Here is a 20,820-nt window from a genome sequence, read left to right as displayed (position 1 = left end):
TCAAAACTGTGTTCCTTGGAGCCGCAATATTATGATGATTTTCGTGCTCTTGTACATTGGATGTCTTAAGCTGAGTGCAGTTTAGGGGATCCTTTCTAATTACAGGAAGGTACTTGTTTCCTTCAACACTATGATCTGACCTGGGACAAATCTGTACTATACACTAAGTAAATGGCTAACAAGTCAATTGCAAACCAAGTGAATGTACAAATCTTAGTGCTGGTGCTGAAATCTCTTCAGGATAGTCATCATGATCTCAAAGTTTGTTTCAAAATTTGCAAGCATCAAGTGTCAATCATAAATGAAGATGGAACACTAATGAATGTTGAATTCTCATGTTTTAGGTGTACTTCCTTATTAGAGTTTTTGGTTCTCTGCTACTTTTACCATACCGTTTCATTTAAATTTCCTACATACTAACTTCCTTTGTGCAATTGAAATAAAATTGCAGTATATAAAAAAATAAAAATAAATTAAATAAAAACATGAGAATTCTGGCTGTGTGCCTCATGATTTGGAGTGGATAATCTCTTTAAATTTTAGCCATTCATTTGGGAGTGTAGTAGAGTTACATTGTGTTATTAATTTCTGTATCTTTAATTATAAAAGATACTAAACACTTTTTCACATCTGTACTGGTCATATGTATATATTACTCTGTGATAGCATTTGCTCACTTTGTTTTAAGTTGATTTCTTATAATTAAATATTGTAAGAATTATTTTTATATTCTGAACATAAATTCTTAGAGATATAATATGAATATTTCCATTATGAGCCTTGCTGTTTTGTTTACTTAACTGTATTTCTAGAAGAACAGAAAATTTTAACTAACTTGAGTTAACATTATCAGTTTTTCTTTTATAATGTCATCCCTTTGTCTTGTTTATAACATGTTTGCCTACCCAAGACTGTGAATATATTCTTCTAATAGCTTTGTATTTTTAGTTCGTAAGTTTAGGTTCAACCCTCATCTAGAATTGTTTGTGCCTCCGTGATGTAGGAATGGGAGTAGATTATTTTCCCATACAGGAAAGTGACTGAATCACTTTGGAAAATTTGACAAAAATCAATTTACCATATACGCCTGTTACTATTTTTGGATACTCTTTCCTGTTCTATTGATTTCTTTGTCTATACTACTATACGTGTCTGTATGCCAATGACACATTATCTTCATTACTGTAACTTTACAGAGAATTTTGAAATCAAGAAGCAAAAGGTTTACAACTATGATCATCATTTGCACAATGGATTTAGAATTCTGGATTTTTTTTTCGCTGTTTTGCATTTCCTTATAAGTTTTAGAAACAGTGTGTCAATTTCTACCGAAAAAAGAAAAAAGCTGCTGAGATTTGGATTGGTATTGGATTAAAATTTATAAATCATTTGGGGAGAATTGACATTTTAATAGTGTCAAATCTTCTAATCCACGTATATGGTATATATATCCATTTATTTAATTATTTCTTGATTTCTCCCAGCAATGTATTGTAGTTTTCATGTGGACGTATTATGCATCTTTTGTAAAATTTGTCTCTGAGAATTTTGTGATTTTTTAGGCCATTTTACACATTTTTAAACAAATATTTATTAATTAAAGCTTTATTTCCATAATATTTAAAAATCTAATATCAGTATTCATAATGCAATTAATATCTAAACTAAGTGATACTATTTCTTGGCTCCAAGTCAAAAATCTCAGAATATACCACTGTTTTGTTTAAAAGTCAGATTTATAAAGGAGTAATTTACATAGTAATGTCACTTTTTCTTAAGTATAAATTTTTGTGAATTTTTCAGAGACATCTAGTCATATGAGTAATGCCAGAAAAATGATATAGCATAATTCTATCACTTTAAGAAAGTTCTCTTTGAAATGATTTCCTTTCCCCTACTTCCAAATCTTAGAAACTAGTGATTGATTTCTGAGTCAATAGTTTTGCTTTTCCTAGATGTAATAAAAATGAAAGGTAAAACATATAGACTCTTATGATTGGCTTTTTTTCATGTAGCATATGCTTTTGATATCTGTCCATGACATTATCAATAGGTAATTACCAGTTATTCTCTTATATGTATGTATACCACACTTTATTTTTAGATTTGTTGATGGAAATATGACTTGTTTCCACCTTTTAGCTATTCTGAATAAAGCTTCTATCAATATTTACAATCAGATTTTCTGAGGACATATGTTTTAGTTTACCTTGGGTCAAGAGGTAGAGGTGGGAATTTTGGGCCAAATAGTATGTTTAAGTTACAAAAATATGCCGAATTTTTCCCAAAGTGGCTATTACCATTGCCACCAACAGTTACTCCTCAGCCTTGACATTGTCAGTGTATCCACCCCCCCATTCTAGTGTGTAGGGACATATTATTATTTCAATTTGCATTTCACTACAGACTAGTGATGCTGAAAACATTTTTATATGCTTACATCTATATATCTGCTGTTGTGAAATTGCTGTTAAAATTTGTGCACATTTTTATAAGGTTGTTTAGCTTTTTAGAATTTAGTTTTGAGATTTTAATATATTATAGATATATGACTTTATCAGGTACTTGCTTTTCAAATATTTTTTTATATTCTGTGTCTTATCTTTTCATTTTCTTAATAAACATTACTTTACATAGCTGTTCAAGGAAGGGTAAGTTTTTAGAAAAAGTATAATTGTATATTTTTGGTTTATTTTATGATTCTTGACTTTTTTGGCATTATCTAAGAAATGTTTGCTAAATCATAAGGTAGTAAAGCTTTTACCATATTAGTTATTATATATTTAAATGTAAGGTTTTATGTTTTGGTCTATAGTTTACTTTGAGCCATGTTTTGTATATAAGGAGCGGTAAGAATCAAGATTAATTTACTTTACATATGAATTTACAACACACACAATTTGTTATAAATGCTAATATTTATCTATTTAATTATCATGACAACTTTGACCATAAACACTGGACTCTCTTCCATGCATACCAACAGTTTTATTTATATATTTATATATATATATATATATAATTTATAATATTATATAAATTATATAATAAACATATTATAAAACTTCAGGGAATTTCATAAAATAATGTTGCTGTACTTAAATTATTTTGAATTTATCTTCACATTTTCCTCCATTTGGATTAATCAATTTTGGATTCTTCGATGAGACAGTGCAGGTGGTTTTTACAGGATTTATGACAGTAACCCCAAGCAGCCCATCCATTCTCAGAGATAAGACTTTATCTCTACATCCAGGGATCTGAGATTGGTGAATGATTATGTAGTCAAATATTTTAATACAAATATTTAAAAAATATATGTATCTAATTTGTATTAATGAATTCTTGTTAGCTATTTTGTTATAATTAACAAAACCACTTTGAGGTGTTGGCTGTATATGATAAGAAAATTTTTATTATCCTTATATTGCTCACCCAGAAAATGAAAAAGAATATAAAATGATTTATGTTATTAGCGAACTTTTAGGCAGCATAAAAGTATGACTGCAAATATAAGCTCAAAGGACAGAACAATAGTTGATCACAAGCTGAATTTTGGGAACCCTAACAAAGATAAAAGCTATAATAGTTCATAGGCATTATGGAGGAATAGACCAAGATGGAAAATAAATGTTAAAACTGAATTATTACTTAAAACATAGAAAATAAACATTAAATTTGTTAGATTCTTTAATATAATTGAATGGGCCAATTGTGACATTTTAACAGAGTTTTTTTAAAAATGTATTTTTAATTAATTTTATAATCAATAGCAAATACTTAGATTGCCCATCCCAATGTAATGATTTTCACATAGAGGTGAATTATTTTGACTACAGTTCTGATTTGTAGAACAAAGACAGTGTTCATTCTTGAAATCAAAGCTATGACAAAGTTTTGAAGCCTCCAACTTGTACTAGTCTCAGGCAATAACACTAAAGACATATTAGAAGTGTTGGAGGATCTATGGGTAACTAGGAAAGGAATAATGTCCTTAAGGAAGCTGAGATTTATTTTAAGTAATTCACTTCAACCTGGGATCTTTATTGATGATCAGGGCGTTAGTAAGATTTTATGTTGTAAACTGACAAAAAATTAAATAAATGCATGGAAAGAGTTTTGAGTGATGCATTTCTAATTACCTTATAATTTTTGAAGGTACTTCTAGGCAAGTATTAGTTTTCTTTAACTATTATGAAATAAGTAAGTGATCTAAAACATGTAGGGTTGCTTTAGTTTTCTATTGTATAATAATCACAGAATGTTTTATTTTAAACCATTTTGTCTGACTACAGGAAAGAGATGTTTGAGGATTATTCTACTAGATATCAGATGTATATTCTTATCCATTATGACAAATTATTTTTGTTACAATATTTGATTTCTCAATCAATATTTAAACAAGATATAAAGAAGGGAAAGAAGGAGAGAAAAAAAGGAAATATTAGGGACACCAGGCAGATACCAGACATTGTGATAATTTTATCCATAAAGTAATTTTAAAATATATTAAATACATAGTAATGAGTTTCTATTACTTATTAACTATTTTATCTTATATTTTGCCTATATATTAAATGACTTCCATATACAAGATTTTAAAAAGACAAGAAAAAATATCAAAACTACCTTTGTTTCCAAACAAATATATCATGTGGAATATTTGAGATTCACTTGAGCACTTACTTATTTGCAAAACTTATTTATTTATTTGTGCGGTACGCGGGCCTCTCACTGTTGTGGCCTCTCCCGTTGCAGAGCTCAGGCTCCGTACGTGCAGGCTCAGAGGCCATGGCTCACGGGCCCCGCTGCTGTGCGGCATGTGGGATCTTCCCTGACTGGGGAACAAACCCGTGTCCCCTGCATCGGCAGGCGGACTCTCAACCACTGTGCCACCAGGGAAACCCCAAAACTTATTTTTATATAAATTGTTTAAGGAAATGCTGGAAACATGTTTGTTCATAAATAAAATATTAGCCAAGCGTGTTAAAATGTTCTATCACCTGTGCATATTAACTTTTGAGAGTGCAGACTGTTTTGGCTTGTAGATATTTGCTTATAGTGAAATGTTTTCATAGAAATCAAAGAAGCAGACCACAAAAATAAAATTTTTTAATGCATTGTTATAAGCGTGGACATTTATGAAATTTAGACAGCTATAAATGTAATCATTTAATTAAATTTGTAATCACTGCAGTTTAGTATTTTAGTAGTATATAAGGTTTTTCATTGTGAGTTTTCATAAAGTAAAAGTGGTTTTCTGAAACCACATTTTCAGAAAAATAATCTACATGATATAAACAAGAAAATTAATATATTTATATATTTTCCAACTATTTAATACTAACTTCAGAATATGAATAATTAGAAATCTACTGAATTCCCTAGTAAACCTTGCTACATATACTAATGAATATGATTTAGGTTTTTAGGAGGGTATATTTAAGTAATAATAGCTTTGGAGTAAACATATATTACATACATAAGTCACAATTTCAAAGAAGACAAATTGAAAAAATACTATTATTGAATCTGTTTTCTCCAATCCATATTGATAATGGGAAATATTTCACTGTTTCTGTGTTCTCCAGAGCCCAACATAGTAGTGAGTACATATTAGATTTTCAAAGTAACTCACTAGATAAAATAGATTATTCTTCAAGGTATTGTGAATCCTCTACATATTTATTTATTTATTTATTTATTTATTTTTATTTTTTAACATCTTTATTGGAGTATAATTGCTTTACAATGGTGTGTTAGTTTCTGCTTTGTAACAAAGTGAATCAGTTATACATATACATATGTCCCCATATCTCTTCCCTCTTGCGTCTCCCTCCCTCCCAACTTCCCTATCCCACCTCTCTAGGTGGTCACAAAGCACCGAGCTGATTTCCCGGTGCTATGTTCCTGCTTCCCACTAGCTATCTATTTTACGTTTGGTAGTATATATATGTCCATGCCACTCTCTCTCTTTGTCCCAGCTTACCCTTCCCCCTCCCCGTATCCTGAAGTCCATTCTCTAGTAAGTCTGTGTCTTTATTTCCCTCTACATATCTTAGCATGCGATTTGCATTTGCACTGGAATACAACCTTCACTGCATCCTTATCTCCATAGAGGGCGCTCTGCTGATGTGAGCTCCTGTTCCACCTGTATTGCATAAAACCTGGATGATTTGTACATAGTACAGGATAGTTTGTGCCGGAAATCACATGTATAGGATTGTCAGTGTGCCATCTATTTTGTTCTTGATTCTGTTTTGTCCTTCATTTTCAGAAAGGATTAAAATTGGTATTCTGCTCTCTCCCAGTCTCAGTGTTTTAAAGTTTACATAGCTTCCTTAATTTTTTCTCAAAAACACAGTTTTGCACATTACATGATTCTTATTCCTGTTTACAGATTAAATAATTAAGGTATAGAAATAACAAATAATTTTCCAAAGTTCATGTTTCTTAAGAGTTCTGGAAAGGGCATCCTACTGACGTTTGTCTGAATATGGTGTATTTTATTTACTCTGCCATCAATAGGACTGAAAACTGATTTTTAGAAATGAAGCATGGACCTAAAAATAATAGTAGCAATAATAGAAATGTTGCATTAAGAACTCCAGCGACATTATCCAATTTTTGCCTTAGCAAAGTGCTTCTCACACACATGAATATGTTCACATTTATAGGTAAAGTGATTGGCATTCAAAGGGTAGAATACTAACCCTAGGACTGTGGGAAATAAGAAATAAAAACCCAAAGGAACTTGTCAATTTACTAATATAGATTTAGCTAATTTCATTATTGAGCAGAAAATACTAGAATGAGTGTAGGTTGGCCACAAGTGGTTACAAAACTATAGTGGGTTTTCAGCTCTAATTATCTGGAATTTAAAGCTACAGGTTTTATACACCATCCTACTTTTAGGAAATAGCAATTATTCAATTTGCATCAGTAATGACGTTAAGCTTACTCTGACATTCTGTTTTTCATAACTCTTTATCCATATCTCCTGAGGTTCCCCTACATGTCCTACAGATCATTAGCTGCATCTACAGTAAGGTTAGATTCAGTTTAACTTCCCCACAGAACACAAAATGGTAGTAAGCCTACAGACAAATCAATATCTGTCTGATCCCAGCCCTGTACTTTTAATCCTTAAGTGATGGAATAGTAATTGTACACTAGAGATATACAATAACATTGGAGCAACATGGAGAGAGTCTGTTTCCATCCAGAAGGATTTAGTTTCCTGTACCCAAGTATGGAATGTAGCCAGGCTATGCCAGTTTCAAAGGACAGCGTGAGCAATGCAGAGGTGGGGCAGTGAGAAGGTGATGCTTGAAAACAGTCAAATGCTTAGGTGTTTTTTTTATTCTAGTCCTTCCTCAAGATACAGTCTTTCCAGAATCCTCTCTTACAAAACAGTTTTCTGATACGCCAAGATTGCTTCTAATCCTTCCTGTTCAGAAAAGGAGCAGAGAACTATTTACTCATTTTAAGGCTGCTGATACCAATGATTAAAACTAATATTATTCTTGCCTCAGATTTCTGGAACAGATTGCTTTTGTCTGCTCTTAAATGTAAGCAAATACCTGGTTGAGAAATATAGGACTACACTAACAATGGTTACGATAGAAAACATATATTTATATAGTGGCAGTAGTAAGGCCTGAGAAGTAAACCATAACCTTGGCTTTGCCAAGATATGTCATTTAAACAGTGTCAATTTCAATTTTGTAATTTACTAAATGAGATTTCAGGCTGAATATTCTCTTTCAGTTTTAAAATTATTAAAAGATCAAGTATTAGCTTCTAGAAAAGCTTAGCAATGCTTTTTCATAATAAGTAACTCTAAATAAGCAAATATTTAAATTAGCATTTTACTAATTTTAATTTCACGGATCTATTTATCTTTATAATATAAAATATTATATTAATTAATTATCTAATATAATACACAAGCATCTAATTATCTTTCACTGTATAGTGACACAAATTCATTAATGCCAATTCTATTAGCTATTATATATTAAGCAATCTACACAATATATTAATTTTAAGATGTTTTTGTAACTTTTTTCTGTATATTTAATGTAGTACTCAACACTTACAAAGAAGATATTGCAAAACATAATAATAAATAAATGTTAACATATCACTGTACTTAAGAATTAGTGTTGTTAGGAACATATCCTCAACAATATACTATTTCATTCTGCAATCAGTTATTTAGTTTTGTGTGATTTTTTTTCAGCTTTGCAAAAATTCTACCATATTTGAATGCAATCTTCTGAGACAGTTCTGAAAAAATATTTCAATCAACATTTTGTTTCTAAGATTGTCCCTAATGTTGTAGCTATGTTGCTATTCATTTATTTTCTCTATGATATAAATACTCACATATTGCATCTATTCAGCCATTGTTGGACATTTGTAATTTCCTGTTGTTGTTCCTATTAATTATGCTGGTGGTGTATGTTTTCAAGACATTTTCCTTGGGATCCAAGGAAATGGCTGGATCTTGGACATGAGAGTATACAACCGTATGAATTATTACATGTGGTTTACTTTAATTTACAGTCATTCCCATTGGTCTATATCCAATCCAGCACTTGGAGAATCTTGTCAAACTTCTTGATATTGTGTCAATATTGTTGCGATTAAATGATAACTTATTTTGGTTAAGCTGTATTTCTTTAAATACTATTGATGTTGAAAACTTTGACGTTTATTTGCCATTTATATTACTTCTTCTGTTAAATGTTTGTCCTTCGTTGTACCCATTTTTATATTGAGCTGTCTCTTTTTCTTATTGATTCAATACATTGCATTATATATTAGAGATACAGATCCTTTGTCAGTTGTGTGTGCTGCAAATATTTTCACTCATTTTGTGACATTTTGTCTTCTTTGTGGCATATTTGGAGGAAATGAAAAAAGTCACATTTCACTGTAATCAAATTTATCAATGCTTCCTTTATGATTAGTGCATTTTTATATTTTGAAATCTTTCATGAGCTTTAATATATTACATGCTAATATTTTTTCTAAAGTATGTATAGTTTTTGCCTTATACATTTAAGTCCTTAATTATTTAAAATGTATTTTTGTGTATAGTGTAGTTATGGCCCATTTTATAATGATGATAATGATGTGGTTACAAGCTTTACTAAAACTATTTCTTGATCAATCTGTACTTTCCCTATTGATCTGCAATAGCATTATTACCATATATTAAATTTCCATATATAGTAGATTTGTGGCTGTGTTCTGTTTTCTGTTTCTGTTTGTCTATCCCTTTGACACTTTCAAAGTGACCTAGGTTCTAATACCAAATAATAAGGCTTGATAAATGGTAAAGCAATTATCCTTTATTGTACTTCATTCAAGTCTGGACAATCTTAGTACTTATAAATCTTAGAATCAGCTTTCATTTCTCATTGGATGTCTATTAGATTGCATCAAAAATACACATCAATTTGGAGAAGCTGGCTTTATTTATGATATTTTGTCTTCCAACCACACAGGCAATATACCTCTTAATTACTTTAGATCTACTTTAATGACATTCAATAAAATGTTTTGCATATGTCTTTCAAATACTTTGTTAGATTTATTTCAAGGATCCTTATAGCTTTGTTTATTAACTCTTGTTAGTTTTTGACCATTAAGAATAATGTTTGTTGTACTTTTTGTTGTTGTTTGTTGAATGTATCCTTAATCAGCTTCAGAGGATACATTCTGTTCCTAGATTGCAAAGAGTTTTCTTTTTTGATTTTGCTTTGTTTTGTTTAGAATGTATGGACATTAAATTTTATTTTTTGTTTTTTTCTATGTGTATTAAGATAAACATCTATGTATTTTTTGTCCCTCTTTTAATTCATTATCATTTTGGATAACTTTTATGCTTTTTAAAATTCCCTTCTTTATTTCTTCTCTCCCTCCCACTTTCCTTCCTTCCTTCCTCCCTCCCTCCCTTCTTTCTTTCCTTGGTTTAATGCCAAACTATGCAAGCATTCCTAGAACTAAACTGATGACAGACTTTCATTTCCATTCCAGTAGAGTGGGTTTGGTATTATTTTGTTCAGTCCAATGACAGCTAATATCTCTCATGAGTGGGAGCATATGGTATTGATATTAAAGTTTTACTGGCCACAAGAAAACAAGTTGTAGAGTATTTCCTCCTTACTCTGTCTTCTGGGGAAAAGATGTATAAGACTGAAGTCACCTGTATCTTTAACTGTAGATAAAACTACCTAGGCCTGATTTTTTACCTAAAAATTGAGTTTCTTTAGTTATTGAAGTACTACTCTGATTTTCTACTTCTTTTAAAAGTACCTATGGCATGTCTAATCCATCCATATTCTTAATGGATAATTAAAAATGGATAATTTAAAATTCCATTATCTTTAATATCTTCTGTGGGTATATATATATATATATTCCCTTTTTCTTAATGTGTTTAGTTTTTGCCTTCTCATTAATTTTTCCATTATGAATTCTTCAGTTTTAGCTTTGATGCATAAAATAAACCAAACATTTATCTTTTCTTATATCTCAGAACTAATAAACTTACTGAAATATGAGAAGACTGCACTCAAGAAGTATTTTAAAATATTAACTGTAATATTTTGATGTTTACCAGAGTTATATATGAATTCCATGCTAAGTTCTAATTTAAATTATTATTTATTTTTCCCCAAGTATGACTTGACACCACAAACTGCATATATTCTCCTGTAAGAAAAATTTTACCCTGGTATAAAGAACTTTACTTTCTATTTTCTCCAAGTTGATTTAGACTGGAAACCTTGAATGTTTTAAAGATTATGTATTTTTTTTCCAACTACTCTATTTTTCTTAGATTAATGATGAAACCAGGTGTTCATCCCTTAGACTCTGACAGCATACAATGAATTCTGACAACTTTCTCCCATTTCAGTTCCTGAATAACATGTAATTTCCTTGATATGACAAAATATCATTTTAGCATTCATGTCATGCCTTGGTGTTCATTTTTCATTTTTCTGTAAGTTAATGAGTTCTAACAAAGAATGTCATCATAAAGTTGTCTTTTGCCAAAAGTCCTGCTGCAGCATATGGGGCTAGTGACAAGCTACAGTATTAAGGAGATTGGTTTTAAACCAAGCCTCTAAAGTGTTCATGGAAATACTAAATGCATTCCTATGTGTTTTGCAGACAATCCGAGTTTGCTGAGCCATGTCACAGTGGTTATTAGAGTTCTGGATGTCAATGACAATCCACCCGAACTTGCCAGGGAATATGATATTGTTGTCTGTGAAAATTCTAAGCCTGGCCAGGTAAGTTAATTTTTTCCTTCCTAGCATTTGAATGGAAGAAAAATAAGCAGCTCTATTTCTATTATTCTTAGGTATAATCCTCAAAGATCCCCCAGTGTTATTTTTGTGCTTAGTAAAAATAATTTTATAAAGCTTTATTTTAAGTACCAAATAGATTTTTTGAGACTCATAGAAAATACATTTTCTCCAGATCCCAAATGTAATTCAACAAATGAACTCATTCATGTATACATTTATAATACCAATAAAATGATATTGAATGGTTTTGGTACAGCCCTGTGTTAAATGAGGAGGAAACAGTGAACTCTTCCTGTCCTAATGAAGCTTAGGGACTAGAGTGGGGAGGAGAGACTGGCCTGGTCTACATATTTTGGATGGAATGAGGGAGTCACATACAGTGGTCATTGAGTGATATTGATACTAGAAAATGATTAGGTTTTAACATGAAAAGTGGGAATGATTGGTGGAGGTGGAGAGAGGGAAGGATGGTGAGAAGAGCTTGAACATAAGACATGAATCTGGATGTAATATGGCAGCCAGTTAAAGGAGCATGACAATTCCGAAGGGAGGCCAGTGTTTTGACGCCCATAAAGCAAGTGGGACATGGGAAGGGAATATGCATCTGTCTTCTCTGCTGTGTAACAAATTACACAAACTTAGCAGCTTAAAACAACACATATTTATCATCTCATAGTTTCTGCAGATCAGAATTCTGCTCATGGCTTAGCTAGGTCTTTGCAGGAGTCTCATAAGACGTAATCAAGCTGAGTTCTTACCTGAGGCTTGGGGATCTCTTCCGAGCTCACGTGGTTGTCGGTAGCATTCAGTTAATTTCAGCTGCAGACCTGAGAGCTTCAGGATGTTCCTTGGCTCTTCAGTGTTCCCCAGAGTTCTGAAATGCCACCCAGAGTTTGTGTGTGTGTGTGTGTGTGTGTGTGTGTGTGTGTGTGTTTGTGTGTGATATGGGTTCCCCAACATGGCCACTTACTTTATCAAACAAGTAAAGAGAATCCCTCTGGTGAGTCTGACAGTCTCATATAATGACCAGAATAAATATATCATCCAAAATTATTTTAAATCATTTTGAAGGTTGTGACAAAATTATAGTCCTGAGAAACATTGCCTTGTGTATTTGTGTATGAGGGATAATCAACTATGGCTTGCTAAAGTTATCATTGATTATATGTTTTTAATATTTCCAGGGGAGGTATTTACATATATATATATATATATATATATATATAGAGAGAGAGAGAGAGAGAGAGAGGGCACTTTATGTAAAAACATGAAATTTTCTCATGTTCATTTCTCACAAGAAAATTAGAAAATGTGAATGAGGACAAAATGACTGAAAATTATATTTGAAAGTATTTACAGGTTATCTGGTTTACTCTTAGCAATGTATTAAGATTATCATTTCCAGTGCTTAAATATTTTTTCCATATCACCATTTCAAAAACAGTATTTTATGGTACAGATATATAATGACTTACTTAGCAAATCGTATTTCAATTGTTTTAGAAATGGATGCACATATCCTAGAATTATTTTCTTAACATATATTATACAGGTACAATTGAGAAAAATGTTAAACATGCAAATAGAAAATTTAGATTTTAAAAATACAGCCACTTAATATAGGATTTCAATTTTGGTAATAACATCAGATTAGACATAGCTGAAGAGAAAATAGTGAACTGGAAAGTAGGTTAGATTAAATATTCATGTTAAAGCATGGAAAGGCAAGAAGATAGAAAACATTAATAAGAATATGAAAGATATGGAACATGCAGGTCTAATACACAAGTTATCCAATTCTCAGAAGGATATTAAACAAGAGAATTGGCAGAAGTAATATTTGAGGAGCTCAAGACTGAAATTTTTTCCATACTGTTGGCAAGCAACAAGTCAAAGATTCAAGAAGCATAGAAAAAAAACAAAAATCTAAGCAACCGTTTACAAAAATAACTTTACCTAGATGAATTGAAATAAAATTTCAGAAATAAAATTAAGTTTAAATTTTAAAACATCTAGAAAAAAAAGACATAATACTGTTAGGGGATAAAAAGGATGTAGTGCCAGGCAAAGAGTCCTTGGATGACACCAAAAGCATAATCCATAAAAGAAAAAAAAAATGATAAATTGGACTTGATCAAAACTAAACATTTTTGCTTTCTGAAAGACCCTGTTAAGAGGATAAGAAGAAAAACCACATAGTGGGAAAAGATGCTTGCACACCATTTATCCAATGAAGGACTAGTATGTAGAATATAAAAATAATACTCAAAACCTTTAAAAGAACAATTTCAAAAGCTGATTATTTAATCAGGAAGAATGAAAGATTAAAAAAATAAAATTAAAAAAAGGAAAGATAAATCCAAGAGCCAGAGATACTATTTAACAACCATGAATTCTTTTGTGTACCAAAAATAGTCCTTAAAAATAAAGACAAGAAAAACTCGTATTTAGGCAAAAACAAACAACGACAACAAAAAAGTGACAATTCCTTGCCAATACACACATTAAAGCTTTTTTTGGAAAAAGAAAAAGGAAAATAATCAAATTGGCATCTTGGAGTGGTAAGACTCCATAAAGACCAAAGCAATCAGTAAATATATTGTTAACAATAAATTATTAATGAATGAATAGAAAACAAAGGAACATTTTCTGGGGTTTAAAATATACATAGTATACATGGGAACAAGGTATCAGAAGGAAGGAGACAAAGTTAAAATATTCTAAACTCCTTAAATTTGGGGTAATTGAGAAAATACTAATTTATGATAGATTTTATGTGTCAAGAATGAATACAGTAATTTTTAGTTTAAGTAATAAAATAATAAAAGACTATGTAACTAACAAGATAATAGAAATTCGAATTTAAAATACTCCTAAATAAAGTGATGTTGACAGTTTTATTTCTTGACCTTTATTATGTTTATTAAAATGTTCATTCAATTAAATAGTTCACACATTTACAAAATTGTTGCATGTGACTTTATCTTGCTTTTTTATATTTTATGATACAAAGATAAAGGGAAAAAATCTTTTTATATAGGACCTATTTTCAAGGATTCTATAAAGGCATATTTAAAAACTAAAATGTAAACTTAATAAAATATGAAGTATATAACCAATTTAATATTTCCAAAATAACCCTGTGAATTTCTGTAAAGTTTTTAAAATTCAAAGTTAGAATGACAAATTTTCATATTTGCTCTTGAGATATAGTTTTGTTTTATAACACAAGATAGGTAAAATAAAAGAGAAAGGCTTAGTACACAAATTTATAATAGCTAGGTAGAAGTCATGGTAATTTTTTTAAGAACCAAGAAATAAGATAATAAATATGGAAGAAGTAGAAAAATAAAAAGCAGACAAATATAATGTAAACTTAAAGAAGTATATATCAATATTTATGTTAAAATAAAATCACCAAAATATTTAAGAAATGTCTACTGAGATTATTGTGCTGAGAGTTTTAGTATGTTTTTGTCAGAAACTGATAGAATAATCACATAAAATTTTATTAAGGAAACTGAAAATTGAATACCACAATTAAGAAGCTTTACTGTTTAACAAATATAGAACATTGCATTGAACAACTTTAGATTATGCATTCTTTCAAAACTTACACAAAACATTGACCAAAATTTACAATGTTCAGGACCACAAGGCAAGTTTTAATAATTTTCAAAGAATTGGTCTCATTTTTCTTACAATAAAATAATGCAAGATACTAATTCAAAAATATTGCTAGAAAAACTCCATCAGAAATGAAGAAAGACATTTCTAAATAAACAATGAGCCAATAAAGTAATAAAAATTGAAAATAGTTAAATGGAATGATAATCAAAATATACTGTATCAAAAAGGAAAAAAGGGCAATCAGTTTTTTTACTCATTTTATGCTGACACCAAACTTTGAAATCAAAACCTGAGAAGGATATAATTTGAATTATAGATATTCTCTTTCATGAACATAGAAATATCATAAATAAAATATTGTCAAAGCAAATCCAGAAAAAATAATTACTTTAAAATGAAAAGGAGAAAAATCAAAATTCATTTTCATAGATGAAACCAAAGGTTTTGGTAAAGTTAAACATTCATTAATAATAAAAATACTACTAATAATAGTGGTAATACTACTATACAGTAGTTGAAATTGTTAATAAAATTGAGCACAAGTTCAAACTTGTGCTAAATATAAGGTCAATATAAATGTATTTCTTCCTTTTCTTTATATTAGAAACAATTAGAAAATGAAACTTAAAACACTATACCATTTAATATCACTTTAAGAAAATAAAATATCTAGAAATAAATACTGCTTTTCTTAGGTATCGATCACCTAATCTATAAATAAGATTTTTTAGTAAACTTAGGACCTTTCCCTCACTGAGTCTTTGTTTCTTTGGTTCCTAGGTTATTCAGAGAATTTAAACTTAGATCATTTGAAATGTGGCATAAAGAATAAAAAATCATCAGCTTTTATTAGATGTTTTCTTTTTAGATTATTTCTTCTAAAATGTTTGTTTTAATTAACTAATTAATTAATAATTTTTACTTCAAGGATAAAGTGTAATCTTGTATTAGGAGCAGCTCACATGTACCAGTTTTGTAGGTGTAGGTGAAATTACTGAATTTCTGAGCAGATGATACTCAGCCCTTGCTCTTGGATCAACTGATCCTTCCCCTGTGGATGTAAACATCTTCTCTGTAATTGAAAATGCTAGTCTCAGTTTTCTGGCTTGCACTCTCTTCATATTGGCATGTGACCTTGAATTTTTCCATTGACCTTGCGTGTTGTCCACTTTTTGCTCATGAGGAAGTCCATTCAGGCATTCTCACTGGCCATGCTCTCCTCTTAATGTCACATTGTTAGCCTGGGTCCCTCTGTTTTACCCTCCACATTGACCACCTAAACTCTGTAGCCTTCCTAAGAAGTAATTTAATGTGATGTTGACAAGTGCTCTCTTAATCTCTAAAATGAAGAAAATTGTTAGAATTTCAGGGCCCTTCCAAGCTTGAGATTCTATGAGTATATGACTAGATAAGTCTTAAATTCTTTTAAGTGTGGGTTGTCCTGTTCTCCTCAGGTGAAAAGTTATTCCATTTTTTAGAGAGGGTTAAATCTGTGACAAACTGTTTCTTTTGTGAGTCCCATTAACCATTTATATAGTATTTATCTTTTTTTCATATAACTGTTACTATTTTCAAGACATAATTGCTAGACCTAGCCCCCCAAAGTTCTAATATATTTTTTATGTGATTATTTCTTATTCTTTGTAAACTGTATTCACATTTAGCATCATTGCTGTCTTTAGTATTGCATTCTTTATGTTATCTGAGCTTTTGTTTCCAACTCTTTCACCAAAATGAATTTAGACTTTACATTGAGGGAATAAAAACATCATTTTAAAAGTATTGCTTATTACACCTGCATTTAAACAAATCATTACCCATTCATGTAGTCAATTGTATGATTAACCCATTACAGTGGAAAATTGTCTGAATCTTTCTATTATTTAATTTTGAGGTCTTTTGTTCATTTACTCTTATGGTTGTAGCATTTCTGGAGAAACTGTATATTTTGATGAAGAGTTGGAATAGGAAATTATTTAAATAATGATTTGTGAAATAGCTTTTCTGAAGCGTATTTGTATTGCCACAGTTCCTCTTTCTATGACAATTGCTTTTAGAATTACAGACACTTCTGTTATGGATGTTGTGCATTTAAATGTAACAGCATGTGACTACAGCTGAGACTGGTCTTTTCTGAAAGCAGAGGTTCAAACCACATGTAAGAGCAGAGTTCAGGTCGATTCAGGTATCAGTATAAACTTCAACAATATATTTCTCTGAGTTAATATATTTTCCTGTTCTGAAAAAAATTTTAAGTACCTTGCATAAAAAAATACTAAAAAGAAAATCATGCATGCATGAAATTTGAAATCAGTTCCCAAAGAAGAGTGAATTCAAAATAGGTGAGATGTGCCTGTACCTAGAAACTTTGAGAAATAACAAAGGGAATGCTTTCTGTCTTATTCGTATTGACTTTTCCCTCTGTATTTTTTCTTTTTAGAAGTAAACTTAGAAAACATAACATATAAAAGAAAACATTTTATTACATAACACCAGCCTCTGCCCCCATGGTATTATTGATATTATTAACAGTACAACTTTGTATGAAAAAAGTTAACTAGATTGGTAGAGATTTTACATCTTATCAAAGATAAACCTCAGCTAAATAACAAAAGTTGGTATTATTATCAAATGAAATGATCATTTGAGATCATATTATAAGGCAAGCTCTATTAATTAAAAGAAGATACAATGTGTTCCATAGAATTTCCTTTTTAATTTGCTTTAATTAGGGTTAGCTATTTACGAAACAGAAGACTATGTTACTTGTATAAATTTCTGACACTATTTTTCCTAATTAAAGTACTCTAGAAGTGATAGATTTTAAACATGTTTTAAACACATTTAAACAATGGGATACATTTATTTAATAAAAGGAATATAAAATTGGTTTTAATTATTTTCTACCAAAGGTGAATCCTTATTCATGGACATTATCAAAAAATTCTGCTAGTAATTATTTGTAATACCATCAATCAATTTGAGTTTTCTCTCCCTTTGTTAGAGTAAATCTCAGATCTTTCAAAATAATCAAATGCGTTATGTACTTATTGCATAATGTGCAAGTGATAGAAAACATTTGAGTCCAGTTAGAAGGAAAGAGAATCAGAAAATAAATTTTTTATGGATCATACATCACCAACTAGCTGCACAAACAGAGAGCACAGGTAGCACAGTGTAGATAAATCAATAAGTCTGAAAAAATGGTAGAAAATATTGATGAATGGAAACATGGCAACTATCTGATATCTGCCAGAAGTTTAAATTTTCTAAAAATCATAAACATGTTAACTTCTTAGGCATGTTTTCTATTAAAAGTCTGAGGAAGCAAATGGAAATCACATTTCCTAATGAAAGAGAAAAGGTGATTAGTAAAACAACCAAAAAAGAAATTGAATATACCTTCTCTCAACAAGAGAATATCTAGGAGTTCTAAATTTAAAAAAAAAAAAAAAACCCAACATACTAGGTTTTTAGAATCATCTCTCAGAAATATTATGGAAAAATATTTAAGTACAGATGCATGTCCAACACTTCAACAAAAGTTCAAGATGAATCAGTCACTCTTAAACAAAATGTGGTAACCAACTTATCATTTACTATGTAGATGAGACTGAGAACCCTTTCTGAGGAAGAAAAATTTGCCATAAGTGAGCTTCCTGGTAAATTGAGATTTGAAATTACCTGTATAAAAATGGAAGGGATATTTATATTTTAGAGATAACAAAAAAATAGTAAACATAATATAATATGAATTATATCAGTGTTTAACAAATTGAATAGGCTCATGTTTGTAAAAATTTAAGAAAATTTAAAATAAGTGATAAATTAACTTTGAAATGAGAAGAAAATTGTTCCAAAGCATTGATAACAGAAAACATAAATAGCTCAGTTTATTTAAATTAATTGTTCTTTACCAATCCTCTCCAGAGTTACATTCTAGGATAAGAAGTGAACTTGCAAATGTGTCAGTATGTTATGAGGTATCACTGAGGAAATAGGATTGTAAATTGGAGAATCACAATGAATGAAAAATAAGAGTGAGAAGACATTTATTTTCCCAAAGAAAAATTTATACAGCTGTCCCTTAGAATCTGTGGGGAATTGGTTCCAGGACCTCACCCCCCTCAGGATAACAGAATCCACAGTGCTCAAATCCCTTATATCAAATGGTGTAGTGTTTGCATATAACCTACACACATCCTCCCATATATTTTAAATCATCTCTTATAATATCTTATAATACCTAATACAAAGTGAATACTATGTAAATTGTTGCAAATACAATGTAAATGCCATCTAAATAGTTGCCACAGCATGGCATCAAGTTTTACTTTTTGGAACTTTCTGGAATTTTAAAAAATATTTTTGGCCCATGGTGGTTGAATCCACAGATTCAGAACCACAGACATGGAGGGCTGACAGTATTTGTTTTACCTAACACTGAAAACAACCTTGAAAATTTGATATTTTATTTCAATTTGATACTAAGTAACTAACGTGCAGAAAATGTTGTGTTCTTCAGATTTTGCACACTCTAAATGCTATGGAGCTTTTCCTGTGCTTGAGAAAAATCATAAAGATTGCTTCTGATTATCCATCAGTTTATTCTATTTATAGTCAAAAGGCAATAACAAGAAAAAAAAAAAAAAAGGTCTGTCCAGATACTAGTTGTTTCAATGAAAAAAAAAAATCAGCAACTATGTAAATTTTCAGTTCATAGATAAATAATATGGAGGGAAATAATGAAGAATGATAGAAACTTCTTGGAATATGTAGGGAGAGGGGCTTTCACCAGGATCTCCTGCTGAGAAAGTAAATTCTGAATGGTGATGGGAAAGGGCATAAGGAATGAGCCATGGGCATATATGGAGGAAATTGATCACTTTTATACCCTGAAGCTCTTTCTTCACTTTCACTTCATGAAAACACATGCTCTTCCGCTCCTACTCTCCCTGACCACTCATTCTCAGTACCTTTATATTCCTCCTCGTCTCTCTCACAAGCTAACAGTCTCAGTACCTGGAGAGGAATTTAGGTTTTAACTATGACACATTTTGGTGGATTATCTCACATGTAAAATATTGAAATACGGTGAAACTGAGTAAAATGTTCTTAGAAATCATATCAATTTTTGAAATGCACGTACTATATTTCATATGCAGGAAATACTATTTTTCTGGCTCTACTTTCTCTCTGTTTTCAATTTCTCTAAGGAAAAGCTAGAAAGAGTACACTTGAGCATTAGGATACTAATTTTTTTTCAAAAGTAAAATATCATCTTGCTTGTTTGTTTCAATATTACTTTTAAAGATTGTAATGACTCTAACGATCGGAATGTGTATGCTGCTCTTAGACTACCTGGGATATTTTTTTATATATTCTAACTTTCTCTGTTTCTTAATGTGTGTAAAGTCCAAATTTGGGTATTGCTTTCTCTCAACCACTAGGGATTAAAAAATTTCCTAAAGCTCTGGGTGGTCTAGTTTTACCTCTGCCAGATTTTTACAGATTTGAGGCACATCACACTCTTTTTGGGACTCAGAGTCCTCGTCTCTAAAATACAGGGGCTGGATCATGATCTCAAAGGTCTCCTAAAACAAAAAATTATGACTCTAGTGCTTTTTCATTTGCTGACTGAGACCAACATGTACAGAAAGGCTGTTCTACATCAACACTGGAATATTCGTATTTGTACAAACTATATTTCACGTCTCCCTAAACAAACGTTCACACAAAACCTTACAACTAATTGGCCCCAAGGTACTGTGGGTAATAAAGGAAAAAAAAATGTTTGTGCCATGCTAGAAAATAAAGTGTGAATGATTATATGGTGTGCCATAATACATTTCTTAAAGTC

General features: G+C 30.6%; 1 protein-coding gene across 1 annotated transcript in view; it reads left to right on the top strand.

Moving 5' to 3' along the window:
- CDH18 (cadherin 18) overlaps nt 1-20,820 on the top strand; it is a 612,477-nt gene that overhangs the window by 561,570 nt on the left and 30,087 nt on the right. The window contains exon 9 of the mRNA XM_079918320.1: nt 11,191-11,312. Within this exon, the coding sequence (XP_079774446.1) occupies nt 11,191-11,312 (122 nt within the window). The remainder of the gene's footprint in view (nt 1-11,190; nt 11,313-20,820) is intronic.

Source organism: Stenella coeruleoalba (assembly GCF_951394435.1).
Source record: "Stenella coeruleoalba genome assembly, chromosome: 3".
Taxonomy (NCBI): Eukaryota; Metazoa; Chordata; class Mammalia; order Artiodactyla; family Delphinidae; genus Stenella; species Stenella coeruleoalba.
This window is presented reverse-complemented; position numbering and strand designations above follow the sequence as displayed.